The sequence below is a fragment of the Motacilla alba genome, chromosome 3 (genome assembly GCF_015832195.1).
Source record: "Motacilla alba alba isolate MOTALB_02 chromosome 3, Motacilla_alba_V1.0_pri, whole genome shotgun sequence".
In the NCBI taxonomy this organism is placed as follows: domain Eukaryota; kingdom Metazoa; phylum Chordata; class Aves; order Passeriformes; family Motacillidae; genus Motacilla; species Motacilla alba.
Genome location: NC_052018.1, coordinates 30794913 through 30809223, shown reverse-complemented (window position 1 = coordinate 30809223; position 14311 = coordinate 30794913). Strand labels below are relative to the sequence as shown.

General features: G+C 39.5%; 1 protein-coding gene across 3 annotated transcripts in view; it reads right to left on the bottom strand.

The window, feature by feature from the left end:
• Positions 1-1758: 1758 nt before the first annotated feature.
• The window catches only part of KCNQ5 (potassium voltage-gated channel subfamily Q member 5), a 278519-nt gene continuing 265966 nt past the window's right edge, over positions 1759-14311 (bottom strand). For all 3 annotated transcript variants that reach the window (XM_038131410.1, XM_038131411.1, XM_038131412.1), the window contains 3 exons: positions 8510-8641; positions 7547-7673; positions 1759-7200 (listed from right to left, as the gene is read on the bottom strand). In XM_038131410.1, the coding sequence (XP_037987338.1) occupies positions 6259-7200; positions 7547-7673; positions 8510-8641 (1201 nt within the window). In that variant the 3' untranslated portion in view covers positions 1759-6258. The remainder of the gene's footprint in view (positions 7201-7546; positions 7674-8509; positions 8642-14311) is intronic.

Here is a 14311-nt window from a genome sequence, read left to right as displayed (position 1 = left end):
CTCCAGACCCTTCACCAGCCTTGCCCTTCTCTGGACTTGCTCCAGCACCTCAGTGTCTTTCCTGTGGCGAGAGGCCCAGAACTGGAGAGAGGACTTGAGGTGTGGCCTCACCCGTGCTGAGTACTAGAGGGACAATCATAGACCTGGTCCTGCTGGCCACACTATTGCTGATACTTTCTGATTTTCTCCCCGCTCCTCTGCTGGCACAGGGTGACTCCGGGCTTAGCTGAGGAAGAGGAGGAGGCAGCAGAGGCAAGAACATAGTTGAGAACCTGTGGGAAGCCCCCAAAGTCTGTAGGGTGGAGGGGGAAGACAGGTAGCCTCAGTGGAGGCAAGGGAGTGAAGGTGGCACTGTGTAATTTTGCCGGCTGGTGTCATGCTGATACATTGCAGTCTGATCTTATAAGCGAAGTAATAATACTTAATCTCAAATGAAGCCTTAATGATGCTTTAATGAAGCTTTTATGTTCAGTATGACTCAATGTACGAAAGCTGATACAATACTGGGAACAGAATCACAGAACAGCTGAGCTTGAAGGCCTCTGGGGGCCATCTGGTTCAACTCCTCTGCTCAGGCAGGGACACCAAGAGCCAGTTGCCAAGGTGGCCTGTGACTTTCTTCAAGGATAGAGATTCCACAACCTCCCTGGGTAAACTGTGTCAGTGCTTTGTTACTATCACTGTGAAAAAAATAGAGAAAACCAAATGAAAACAAAAAAGAGCTAGCATACCCCATACCCCTTCAATTACACAAAAAATGCTAAATGGGTGTTTAAATTTTCGTGTTAGGTAGGGTCCTGGGTTCTTATTGTACAGAGCTGAACACGGAACTCTTATGCATGTGTCTTTATGGATACATATAACCACTTGTGCCTAGTTGTGGCAATCTGCTGGGTAACCCAACAGGAAAAACTACTCTCTGCTGTCTTCTGACCCTTGCCTGACAGCTCTGTGCACACAGGAAGCAAGGCTGCCTGGTGTAACACAAGAAGAGAATAGGTACATTTGCTTCTTTTCTTGTCCTGCATTTATTCTTAGGCAGAGCTTAGGCTGACATGGACAACCTCCCTTTCTGTCAACCATGGCTTTAAATTTCATTATCTTAAGATGATATTCATCAGAGAGGCTGAGAATCACCTGCACATTGAGGTATCTGCGGCCGATCTTGAAGCCGCCGCAAAGGCAGTGACTTCATGACAGGAAGAGGCTCTCTATATTTAGTATTTTACACTCAAATAGTGAAGCTTGCCTTCAGCTAGGCTGTAGAAAGACCACAGCGGCGAAAGTAGGTGTGCTGCAAATGAGTTGTTCAGGTTTGGTGCAGTAACATTCTACAGCAACTTTCACGGTCAAATGAAGAAGAAACGGTGAACCTAGGCCTCAAGTTAAACTGAGATGACAGATGTGCCTTCCATGAGAAATCCTGCTCCCCACAAAGGTCCCTGATTGCCAATACTGAATCCATTGCCCTTTATCAAACAGGGAAGACATCAGTAACTTGCAAGCTCATTTTCATAGAGGAGCTACAACATTAAATGAAAGTAAACTGCTGTAAACAGTTACTAGAAACTGAACATGTCAGACTGGTTTCTGCACATTTTATTCTAATAAACTTCCTTTGTGGTGTTCTGGTCCACTTATTAAAAAATTACAAAACTTCAAAAGCAAAACAATGATCAAGATTAATTGTTTTTTCTTGTCTGATATGTGATCACACCATACAGTCTTTTATATAAGGAAAAAACTCAGTAGTCACGGTACTTTCCAAGTCATTTTTATTAACAACAATATGGATTCAACTTTGTCAAGAATTTACAATTAACATTGTAATGTACTGGCTAATGTTGCAGTGTCAGTGGAAGCAGCCATCGTGCTTTCTAAGCCTGCTACAAAACTTTCTTTTTTTTGTCTTTCAGAGAAGTCAAAAACGCTTCCAATAGCAGATGACATTGGATATGTCAAATTGTCCTGTGTGTGGCCACAGCTGAGTGAATGGCCACATTTGCATCCAGATGAATGGATAGGAAAATATTAATTATTACATGCTTCCACTGACGTTGCAGGGGACAAATCTTATTTCAAAAACAAATTAATCTTTTTAGACAGCGACAGCACGTTGTGTGATGTTGTAATCCATTTGAATAAAGTCAATTAACACACTTGAAAAAAAATGTGAAGCAGAAATACCTGGGACAAATTCTTTTCCGTATTTCATTTAAACCCAGCGAATCCAAAAGGATTGCATGACATATAAGTCAGGATAAAAGTTGGCCCAGAGAGCCAAGTTCATTTCTGGTACAGGTAGTTCAGTTCCTGTAAGGTCAATGGAACTGAGGCCGATTATCCCAATGGAGGCTGAGCTTCACCCAGTTGGGCAGTGAATTCATTGAAGTCAGTGAAGCCATCCAAGGATGAATTTAGCCTCGGGTGTTTAAACCCTTTTTCCCTCCATTCCTTTGCTGTTATATTTTCGTTTCCTGCTTATTCCTACTTTCTGAATATTCTGATTTTCTCTGTGCTTTTAAAAAATGTCCCTTCTCTCCTTCCCTTTTTTGTATCAGTACTTTGTGCGTTATTTTTTATATAGTCAATGTGACAAGGGTAAAGTCAGCTAAGTATTAGTTTCCTCAGGAAATAACTGGAATATTACCATTTTCACTTCAAACAGATGCCCAAGAAAATCAGGATTTGAATCTGAGTTCCCAATTCAAGAAAAATTCTTGAATTTCATAGAATGAATGAATTCCATAGAACTTTTGCTTGAGTAAGGATTGCAGGTCCCAATCCAGAAATACTACTGTACATCAGATGTTCTACTATGCATCAGCAATTCAGCATGATTTGACTTATCACAGAAAAGCAGGTGAATCACTCATCACCATACTATAATGAGAGCAGTCACTCTAAGTAGGAGTATCTCAAAAACATATGGAACAACTGTGGGCACTGTAAATAAAAGTGTATGATCTTTGCAATCTTGAACCCTAGGCTAAAACATCATATTCATATTTAAATAAAAAGTATAGATCATATAAGCCAGGAGCAAATACAAATTTTTCAACAAAAAATAGTCATTGAAACCATTCTTTTCAGCTCTCTCTTCATTCAGGTAGAAGAACATGCTGACCAGAAAACAGTTATTTAGATAAGGCTTAAGTCCTGAAGCTCTTACTTAATTTCAACTTCTCTCTTCAAACAATTCTCAAGTGGATTGTAAATCAGAAAAAAAAATTCTTTGTCCTGACTCATGAGTTGTCATGAGCTGGACTTTAATAAGAAGCTCAGGACAAGACTTGAAAAGCCAGACATGCTCTTCTTTTGTGAAACCAATGAATGACTGTCAGTCATGACACTGTCTTTTAAAGAAAGAGCATAGAAACTCCTCATGAGGAAATATGAGTAAAGCTTACAAAAGTCCAAACAAATATTTATTCCTCTTTAAAATTTCATATATTCACTACTCTTTCTATTTTCTATCAATATTATATTAAAAAACCCTACATGATAAGACTTGCATCTACAAAAATAATAATAATGGTGAGCATAAAAGAAAAAAAATTAGAATTTTAAACCTTAATTTGAAAAGATATGATCTTCTGGGTTTATCAGTACTTTTAAAAGACATTAATATTTTCATACATAATTTATAGAACTCATTCTTTTGTGCACAAAATTGTATTAAATAAATTAACTTAAAGTTAGAAGGACTCAAGCATCTCATTTAAGGCAAAAATACCAAGTTTCTGTGAGATAAATTATCAGCAAACCCCAAGGCCCTGTTTCTGTGCAGAATCAGGACAGGCAGGGCCATTGCTCAGTTCTCCCATCGACGCCTTCCGGGTGCAATGGGGGTGCAACCATCTGCTCCTGCAGATGAAGGTGGAAGAGTGGTGTCCAATTCATGATGCCTTGGTTTTTCGGTCTCATCAAGGAGGGGAAGGGAGTTTCACTATGGACACACAGTTGCCATGTGCCCAATTGCTGCTCCTTAACTGAACCTAACGGTACATTCTTAGGTCAGTAGGAGGCTTCACATGAAAGGCAAGAAAGGCACCATAAACAGGAAAAAGGAAAAATAGCCTAAAAAACTATTATAATTTTTAAATTTTCAATACTTTAAACTTACTTATCTGTCTGGATAAACTGCAGACATTCAAATAAGTTAACAGTTAAGTGAACTGAGATGTGGAAAAAAATGTATTTATCCTCACAAAATTGCTGTTGTAATCAGGCTTCGGTATGGTCAGATTGCACATAAAGAAAAACAGGAAAGGCTGAATGTGGTGAACTATATGGCAAATCAGCAGTGAGGAAATTGTGCTTCAAGGTGTCTTTCAGGATTTAACAACTGAAGTTTGCTCCGGCATAAGCCATGGAACACAGTGTACCATCCATGGACCCCGTACAATGACACAATATATACACTCTACAGTTTGCACGTACTTTCACATAATAAAGTTCTCATGTAACATCCAGGAATACTTCTGTAAAGCAAATGGAAGCATAAGTTACAATGGTTTCATAGTAAACAGATCAGCTCCTTCACAATACAATCTACAGCATTTAGCCACAGTTAAGACTGGAGTGATATTTTTTGATGTACATAGAGAGTTCCCAATAGGTCTGGGCCTTGAGAAAAGACTGCCCTGAGTGAGCTGGCACTGGCACACCCATACATTCGGTATTCCTGCTGCTAGAGGGAAGCTGAGCCCAAGCTGGGTTGTCTACAAGCCTGTGGTGCAGGTGGGGTGACAATCTGGCAGGAAGCAGCACACAGAAACCTCATTCAGCTGGGAAGAGTGAAAGTCTGTTTAGGCTTTGCAAGGGTTCTCCCAGTGGCAAAGCCTTGGTGGGGATGTGCAGGCAGGCACTAACACTGCTACTGCACCTCAGCAGAAGTGAAGTGTAGGCTAGAGTAAGAAAAAAAAAGAGGATGTATCAGGCAGGAATGCTCAGTTTGATGTAGGCTTTGAATTTGAAAACTTGGGTTTTAGCAGGAAGGAGTCTGTGAATCCTGTGTTGGAAAGTTCACAAGAAATTACTGTAGTTGGGACATAATGTTGAGCTAAGAGTGGGACCGTTTTCCCTCTCTCCTCTTCCCCTTTTATTAAAAAAGCAACAACCCCTTGCCTGTGTGGCCTTTTTTTTTTTTTTTAATAACACTCAGGATCTGTGAGAAAAAAAAACCAAAAAACATGTAACTTTTTCCTTCTTTACCTTTCTTGTTTTATTTTCTGGGATGATTTCCCTTCCTGCCCATCTAAATCCATATTATTATTTATTTATTTTCCCATTGATTGTGTTGTCTTTCTCCCTTCTGTTCTTTAGTTTTACTCTGTATTTCAGTTCCTCATTTTCCCTTCTTGTCCAGCCTTATGAAAGTGCTGTTGTAGTATCAGGTTGGGACTGCAAGGAAAATTGCCAAAATTTTCACAAGAAGGAAATATTGCTTCTACAATAAAGGCAGCACCTGCTTCCTTCCCATACCTACTGCTGCCAAAATGGTTCAGATTCACAAGTCAGCTTCTCAATGAGACTAGAAGGAGAGATTCCCTTGAATTTTCAGTGCAGTCACCCACGTTATCCACTTCTGAGGCCAGACCCAATCCTTAAAATACAAACCTTTTGTAACAAAATAGTTCTTGTTATAAAGAACAATGTGATAGTGGTGTGTCAGGTACTTCTGCCACAGCACTAGACAGGTATTAACATACTATTCTTCTGCGCTAAAAATAACTGATTACTGATGAGTTAATGTGTGTATCTTGCAACTGGCAGCCATTTCTAACCCCCTGTTACTCATTTCCTTGGTACCTTGCTAGCAGCTGTAGATAATCTTTTTGTTGTAAACATAAACTATCATCTAAATCAGGACATTATATATATATATTTAATCAGTTCAGAAGCAAAGTGCTTTAAACTTTAGGATTTTTACTTCTGCCCCATAGAAACAGCACAAGGTCTAAATGCTCAAATTTTTGTTTTTTGATACATCCTGCAGCATTAGCTTTGTAGGCAACTCATTATTTAAACCTACTGTACTACATGAAAGGCTGCTGTACTGTAGGTGTAAATTTGGATGTTAGCCATTGCTTAGACATGCTTTTTCATGCAACTAGGAAATATGGGCTCATTCAACTGCTTTGCAGATTCATCCTGATTTTTTTGATTTTATCTTATTAAAAAGGCTTTCAAAACAGTTCATGCTATGATATGTATGACTAGAGGAATGACCCAGCCAATGAAGAAAGCCAGAAGTTATTTAAGTTTGACATGGAGCAGATTGAGTGCTTCTGTACCATCCCCTGGCTTGCAGATGTTTTGAGATGATCTTGATATTCCAGTCCTTAGAGAGTCAGCAGAGAGAGTTGTTTCCACTAATGGGCGTGAGATGGCTTCCGTAGTCTCTGTCCCTGCCTCTGTCTCCAACTCTTCATCCGTTATAAATAATTTTGACTCCCTCCACTTGGAGTATACATCTTGGCTACCTCTGGAACCACTGGAGTCACTGCCAGCAATCTGTATATTCAGTTCTTCTGTTGACTGTATAAGGTTTTGTACAGATAAAGATTTTCCTAAATCCATTTGCACTACAGGTTTAACTGAGAGCAAAGGTTCCCCTTCTGTATCCAGACTTTTTCTCCATGTGAGATCCTTTGTTGCACTCGGCTGTGCAACTTGTCCATTATCCTTTGATGCGACAAGGCAAGTGGTGACATTAGAAATATTTTCCTGTGTGGTTACAGGAATAAGATGAATGGGCTCAGGCCTGTTGATATGCTTCATCGATGAGAAGGGTGGTATTTGTAATGTTGTCGGAGTTGCTGGCTTAGTTGTCTGGTTTATTTGGTTTGATGTATTATTTACTGTTGCAGGTCCATCATTTGGCACTTGTGTTGCTTGACTATGCATAGCTGGACTAAAAGCATAGTAAGCCTGAGTGCTAAATTCATTTGGTGTCAGTATAAGCTGTAGGCCACGAGGCAGATTGGCACTAGCTGATCTAGATACACATCCACTAAGTTGTGCAGAATTAGACAAATCTTTGCTGTCTGATGGACTCTGATAATCAGAAGTCTGCTCACACTCGAAAGCAGGCATTTGAAATGAAGCCAAAGTGAGCGCGGATGCAGATCCTTTTCGCAAAACTTGTTGATAAATATCTAATAGACAGTCCAGTTTTGATTCAATGGATTGTACCTATACGAGAGGAAAAGGTCAACATTAGTGCCAAATACTAATTTAAAATATCTGGAACCCAAGCAAAGGGAAAATGTAACTGCTGAAGAGAAAAATGGAAATAGCTTGATGTACGCTATTGGCCCTTGAAAAAGAATGTCAGAAGCCATGTACATTTTTCATAAGCAAGCTGAGAAAAGGGGAGAAAAGGTTAAGGTAATAAGATGCATATAATTTTTATTTCAACTTATAAACAAAGCAGATACTAGAAAAAATATTAACCTGTTCAGCTTTTGAAACTGGCAATAAAACACAGAAAAGACATGAGCAATAGAGCAAGACAAAGTAACACAGATAATCACTGTACCTGTTTCTCCACTTTGACTACCCGCCCTAACATACTGACATCATCAGTTGTCTCATGCTCTGCAGGATTCTTCTCTCTGCTTCTTTTATCTGCTGTGATTTGTCCTTTCCCCAGAATTTGGTCAACGCTGTAAGAGAAACCAAAAGCTGTTGCCATTCCTGGAACTGGCATAGATGTGGAAGAGTTTGCTATATTTATATGTTAAAAATAAAAATCACAGTACTTCAGGAAAGCACTCAAAGAAGAAGATAAACTATTTTATTAATTAAGGGAAATGAAGAAAAAAAAAGGAGTGATTTTTAAACATATTAGACTGCTTTTCTTTTTTGTTGGCACTAACCAGGAGCCAGAAATTAGCCGTCCTCTGGGAAAGCCAAGACTAGACTTGCTGAAAGGGGGAAAGAAGAGGTGGCCTCTCCAACGGCTTGATGTTATGGAGAAATAAACAGACCAGTGCCGCTCCCAGCATTCTCACCCCAACAACAACGTCCACTCTTGGGAGACTTGTCAGTTTGAAGCAGGAATCCCTAACCCTCTCTGATAATGATAAATATGATGTTTGGTTTGGTTTTTTAATTACTGTTGTTGGGAATCTCTAACATAAAACCTACATAAATACTACATTATCAGTAGTTCTCAATTTATTTTATGTGAAAAGAGGAAGTATGGGATGGGAAAGAGGCAGTTCTCAATGTCTTCCTCAGCCTTTTGACTAAAGTCCTTGTTTATAAATGAACTTTACAGATAAAGGATTACCTTTTCTATTCTTCAGACTTCCATTTTCTGAGATAAATTTGGATACATGTGGGGTTTTTTTGGTTTTGCCCACAATTCGATTTCTGGCTCAGCTGTGTTCACAGAAAGAGAGGCTGTGTAACACAGAAATGTTAAACGCTGCCAATATCCTTTATGCAGTGAATGACATTAGATGCTTATGCAGAGTGTAACTAATTCTTTCCTTACCGTGACTGAAGACTCTTAATCCTGCATAACATGTCTAGATGACCTGCTGAATACTGTTCAATGACATCTTTGACATCATATGGGCGAAGTGTTTCCTTAAACTTTCTCTTTGCCACATGAAACTTCATAATTCTGCGGGGGAAAAGCATTTTATCGGTTAATTTTCAACAGTTGTGGAACCATAGGTATATTTCCCTGACAAAATTTGATAGCTCATTTTTAAATGGCAGGTATTTTCAATACAGCTTGTGCAGGTAAACTTTCACATGGTTGTTTTTTTAAGTATAAATGCACTATAGCTATGTCTTTGGATTGTTTAAGAAATCAGGTAACCCTGTTTTAAAGACTGCAGAGCAGGTTTAGTGTATCAGTATATAGCTGTTCAACTTTTTTATGCTAGGTGCTTGATATGAAAGGTATGCCTGACTTAAACCCTGGATTAGTTTCACTGACTTGAGTGAGATATCATGTCAGCTACATTTGTGCATAAGATACTTCTGTTCTTGTTACTGGAAAGATTTCTTTAGTGAATCGATTACACAAACTGAAATAACATTATTCTTATTCTGGTGTTCATTTTAAGTTCCTTGCTCTCCTCTTTGTGGGAAGAAAAAAAAAGCACCCCTTTGAGTTTTCATCAGTTTTTATTTTTTAGTTAACATTTAGGCCTAAATATTTGTTTTCAACTTATTTGGCTGACTTAAGATCAAATTTTGCAGGCTGAAGAGAAGTTTTCGTGTTTGTTCCCTACTGAAATATATAGGAATTATTGCTTAATTAGCATTCACAATTTTTTCTTTGAACTTTACTGCAGAATAGTAAGGAATCAGGTTACAGTAAATATCCAAAATTGATGAATGGCATACATGTTTTCTTGTGAGTTTTGTACAAAATTCTGTGATATGTGACATGAACATGTGATGTCCCCTGAGTAGCTCTTCTTAGAATAGAAAGCTTGATATAAAATCACAAATTTTCAACAATAAAAATGACAAACTTGGAATGTAAATGGCAGTGAGATGATTTTCCTGGTCAGCTGATAGAACCTGAAGTTTTCCTTGGTTTACATAAGAATTAGGAGAGAAGACAAAGGATCGGGTGTATTAGCCATGCTAGCCTGTGCTGCAGAGCTTATGAATTCCTGTTAGGGTCAGACTGCTGATATTTGCTATCTATTGCAATTGAAAAAGCAGAGACTGTAAATTGGTATCCTATCCCAAATGCCAATATTCATGATAATATATTCCCTCTGGATTTATGATGATATGTATTTAGCAGCTGCCAGACAACAAATTATAATATAACCCAAAACATGGTTCTCACTTTCTGATAAAAATAGATTATTAATGTTTTAATGGAATTTAGAAAAGTCATTCTTCATATAGTTAGGACAGATATTATGATAATAGGTATGTAGAGTTGCCTTGATAGTATATAGTGATCCTCTACTGATTTTTGTATCATACATAAATATTCTCATAGATAATGTCAGCCTTTTCTCACAGTACTTAGCTTGTTGGTATTTCCCATTCTGGTCGCTTTCAGTTAAAAATGAGATTGTTTGTCACTGGTATAGAACTTGAACTATGAATCTGATTATAGAAATTAAAAATGGAAAAGACCTGTTAGGAGCAGTCCATCAGCTTGACCAGGACAAATATATTGGATCATGGGCTTTTCTCTTTTGCATTACCAGCTGGTTCTACAGACCAAGGGCTTTTGGTATCTTTTGTAATCTGGAAGCCTGTGAAGCTGTGATGAATCTGGGATGCAGATTTTTTTGTTTGTTTGGGTTTTTTTGGGTTTTTTTTTTGTTTAGCTGTCAAATCATGCCAAGATGTTGGTTTATACGACCGTGACAACCTAATCTTCTGAATCTATTTTTTATTGAGGTTATGAAGAATGAATAATGGAGCTGACATATAAGACAGTACAATAGTAGTTTTGTTGTTACTATTATTATGTTTTGGTGGTCACAATGTTTTACTTCATGCATTTAATAAAGTAAAAATATGAAACTCTATTAGAAAAGAAGAGCCAGACAATTATTGGCATAATTGAAGACAACTGAATTTACCACAACTGGGTGATTTTACAAGGGAAGAGGTAGAAGACTAATTATTATTAAGAACCATGGAAGCTTCTTAAATCAGTTAGCACAAAAGTCTTCATTACTACTTTGCAGCTTTATAACACTTTTTTTGCCTATCAAGGCAGCTTGTTCATAATGTTCAGAAGTCAAACAGAATTGAAAGCATCACAGCTGTATCAGTGAGCTTTAATTGTACTATTTCTGGTTTAGGTATTAGTTCATGTGATTCCACCTTAATTAACTTCAGTAGGGTTTGGAACAGACCCTTATTGCTTACTTCTTTTTGTTCAAGCACAAAAAATTTTACATAAACTGTACAAAAAATATAGCGCTATTAAAAAACTGTAATGTAGCGTTTTGCCCGGGGGGTTTCGAGCCGATCTGATAAGCTCTCAACACCCCAACACTACACCCCAGAATAGCTCAGCTTTCATCGGGAGGCATAAAAGGAGCAGGAGGCTGATGTGACAGCGTCAGGAACAAAAAAGGTTTAATAAAGGCAAAATAACAAACTCAAAGCGATCCAGGTGCCACAAGCTTGTGCTCCTGGTAAAGACACATCGCAAAAGTGATTTGGCTTCTTTGTTCTGTGCTTTTCTACTAAATGGCCCAGGCGCGACCTTTTGGCTTATGGCCAATTACCTGTCCCCAAACTTGAGGTGAAGTCCCCAAGATCCTATCAGTGACTTTTCTACCTGATCACTGGGAGAAACTTCTGGGCTCTTTCCTTTTTGGGGGACAGAGGAAGGTTCTGTCACTCTGTCCATAGGGGGCACATTCCTACACTGTCATTTTAAAAGCCTGCAAGTTAATTAAGAAAAAGAAAAACTGAAATCTCTCAGTGATGGAGCCTTGCAACTGCTTTGCAGTTATTAAATTTAGTTGAATCTCCATAGTTATTTAGCGTCCGTTTTATAAAAACAGTTGGTGTGCTATATCTTGAAATCTATGTAATTAACTTTCTCTACTGTGAAGGTGGTAAGGCTCTAGAACAGGAAAGTGGTGGATGCCCCATCCCTGGCAGTGTTCAAGGCCACGCTGGATGAGGCTTGGAGCAAGCTGGTCTCAAGACCCAAGCAACCTTGGAGCGACCGAGTGGGAGGCGTCCCTGCCCATAGCAGGGTAGTGGGAACTAGATGGTTGTTACGGTCACTTTTACCCAAACCATTGCATGATCCCTTATGTTTGGACACCCATCCTGACAGATTATGTACAACTACGTAGACTGTGAGTTCCTGTGGGATAAAAACAAAGGTAGTTGCAGGTATCCTATCCGTACAAAAAGTGGGCAATGAGCGCCGAGTCCCCTTTCCCGCCGTGTTTGGGAGCAGCAGCGCCGAGCTCGCACGGGAGGGGCCGGGCGGGCCGGCCCGGGCTGCTCTTCCCTGCGGCACCAGCAGGGGGCGAACACGGCCCGTGCCAGGCGCCGCTGCTGCCGCTGCTGAGGGCGAGGCCGCGCAGGCCCCAGGGCAGTGTAAAACTAAAACTGCGTGTCTGAATCGCTCTGTGCCGTGCAGCGAGGCGGTCTTTTATAATTCACATCTAATGTGACAGACGATACGCGGTTGTAAACCCACCCAAGCCACAAGCATGACAGTGTTCTGGTAAGAGTTAGCCATAAAAAGTAGCTTATTTCAGACATACATCCAGAGAAGAGCAGAAAAAAAAATTAGTCTGTCGAAGCAGACCAATACACAAAAGTGCTTTGTCTAAAATTAATAGCTAAACCATAGGTCTCACTAATCTTTATGTGCCCTGATAATTTGTGGAAAGTTACAGGTCCAATACCAACTTTTGTCTTATTGACCCATAGCAGCCAAGAGCAGTACCTGTTTATTTATCTGTTCTCGGATGCAGGATCAGCCTTGCTCTAAAACTCTAGTGTTTTCTGTACATTCATGTTTCGTGTCTTCCCTGGCATTCACTGCATTGTAACTTGCATTTATGATGCCTGTTCCAGTATTGAAAGCTGTTTTGCTTGTAATTTAGTGCACTTTCCTGAGGCTGGCACCAAGTTAGAACATCTCTAATCCTTGGTGCAGCCCTGTCAAACTCATGGTATTGTTTTCAAAGCTGTGTCTTGTCAGTCTTGTCATAATCTCAGGGAGAAACAGAGCTTCATTCTACTGGGATTCAAGTAGACTCATATGTGTATGTGGTTGAATATTAAAAGACAGGTAGGTTGTTTAATCCATGGCCAGATGAGATGACCACAGGTTGTTTGCTCACCTACAACATCAGGAAAGCAGGTGCATAGAGATCTAGCTGTGCTGGTGCCTCTGTCTCACTACCCTTACCTTGCCAAATATCCCTTCTTCCTGGTAAAAATGAATGTGCAGAAGAGATCAGGATCCAACACAGAGAGGCCAGCGGACAAAGGTGTTTGAGACACAGTTCTACTACATGCGAGGCAAGTGGATCAAAATTGTCTTCTCGTGTCTCCACCTGACTCATCCCCTAGCAGCCAGAAACATGATTTTCCCCCAAGTACAGCACTGTCCTAGCCAAACACATGTGTAAGAGCCTTGCCTAGGCTTTGAGTACCATCTGGCAGACAATAAACAATGTGTTTGGATTTAAAAGAAAGAGGGGCTTCTGAAACACTACATTGAACAAATTCAAAATGGGTGCTAAAATACATTTTATAGGTGTTGCGGGAACATTGTAAAGAGTGAACATAACTGGTAAATTATATTTTCCATCTTTGTCTGTTAAATATGCATGACTGTTCAACTATACAGTTTATCAGCTCTAGAATTCTCAAGTTTCATTACATTTAGCCACAGTTATTTTTTTTTTCTTAGCAACAAATGAAAACATATCTTTGCAATCACTGGAGTTAAGGAGAGAAAAGACCTATTAGGTCAGTACTTTCATCTTCCTGCCATTGCAGTTATTTTCTATTGCATATTTATTTATGCTTCTCAAATCTCATTTTATATTCCATAAATAGTACAGTAATTCAATCATTACCATGTGGAAGTTATTATTGAAATGAGTGCTTCTTGCTATGGAAAATGATCAGAGATATCACAATATAGGGAAACAAGGTATCCTAATCTTCCTTTTAGTCTCTTTTATACACATTCATCATTGTGAAATAACAGAGCTGGAAAAGGCAATGTTTTTTGTTAGTCTCCAGGAACTCTGCAGGATATTAATGGCTTTTTGTTCAAAACAGGTCTGGGGATGGTTGAGTAGTGCTGAAGACCCTGCTGGCACACAGAATCAGTGCATTGTTAGCTAGGACTGCTTTGTGCACTGCTCTGATCCCAGCTGGAGGCCATGGATGAGCAGGACTGATCCTGACTGGGCCCAAGGCATGCTGCAGTGCACACCATGTTTCACCACACTGCCCATCTGTTCCCTGCTCACCCAACATTTTGCATCCAGCAGTTTTTCCTTGCTTTCCCTATCCCTCAGTTGATCTTTCCTGACAGAGAGCTTGTGGAGAACGAGGGGATGGAACGGGCAGCACATGAGGTAGAAGACTCAGTTTAGGAGGCTTTGAGAGCAGATTGAGAGCTTGACTTGTTACCAGACAGGTTTGCCACGTGGGTTTTCAGTAGGACTAGTTCAGAATCCTGTCTTTTTTGGAAAGGACCAAAATGTTGGGAACTTTTTCAGGAAAGGACTGTTTTCTCCATCCTTTGTTTTGACTATAACAAAATGAAAGTTTGGGGTTTGTTTACTTAAAAAGCTGCTTTGAA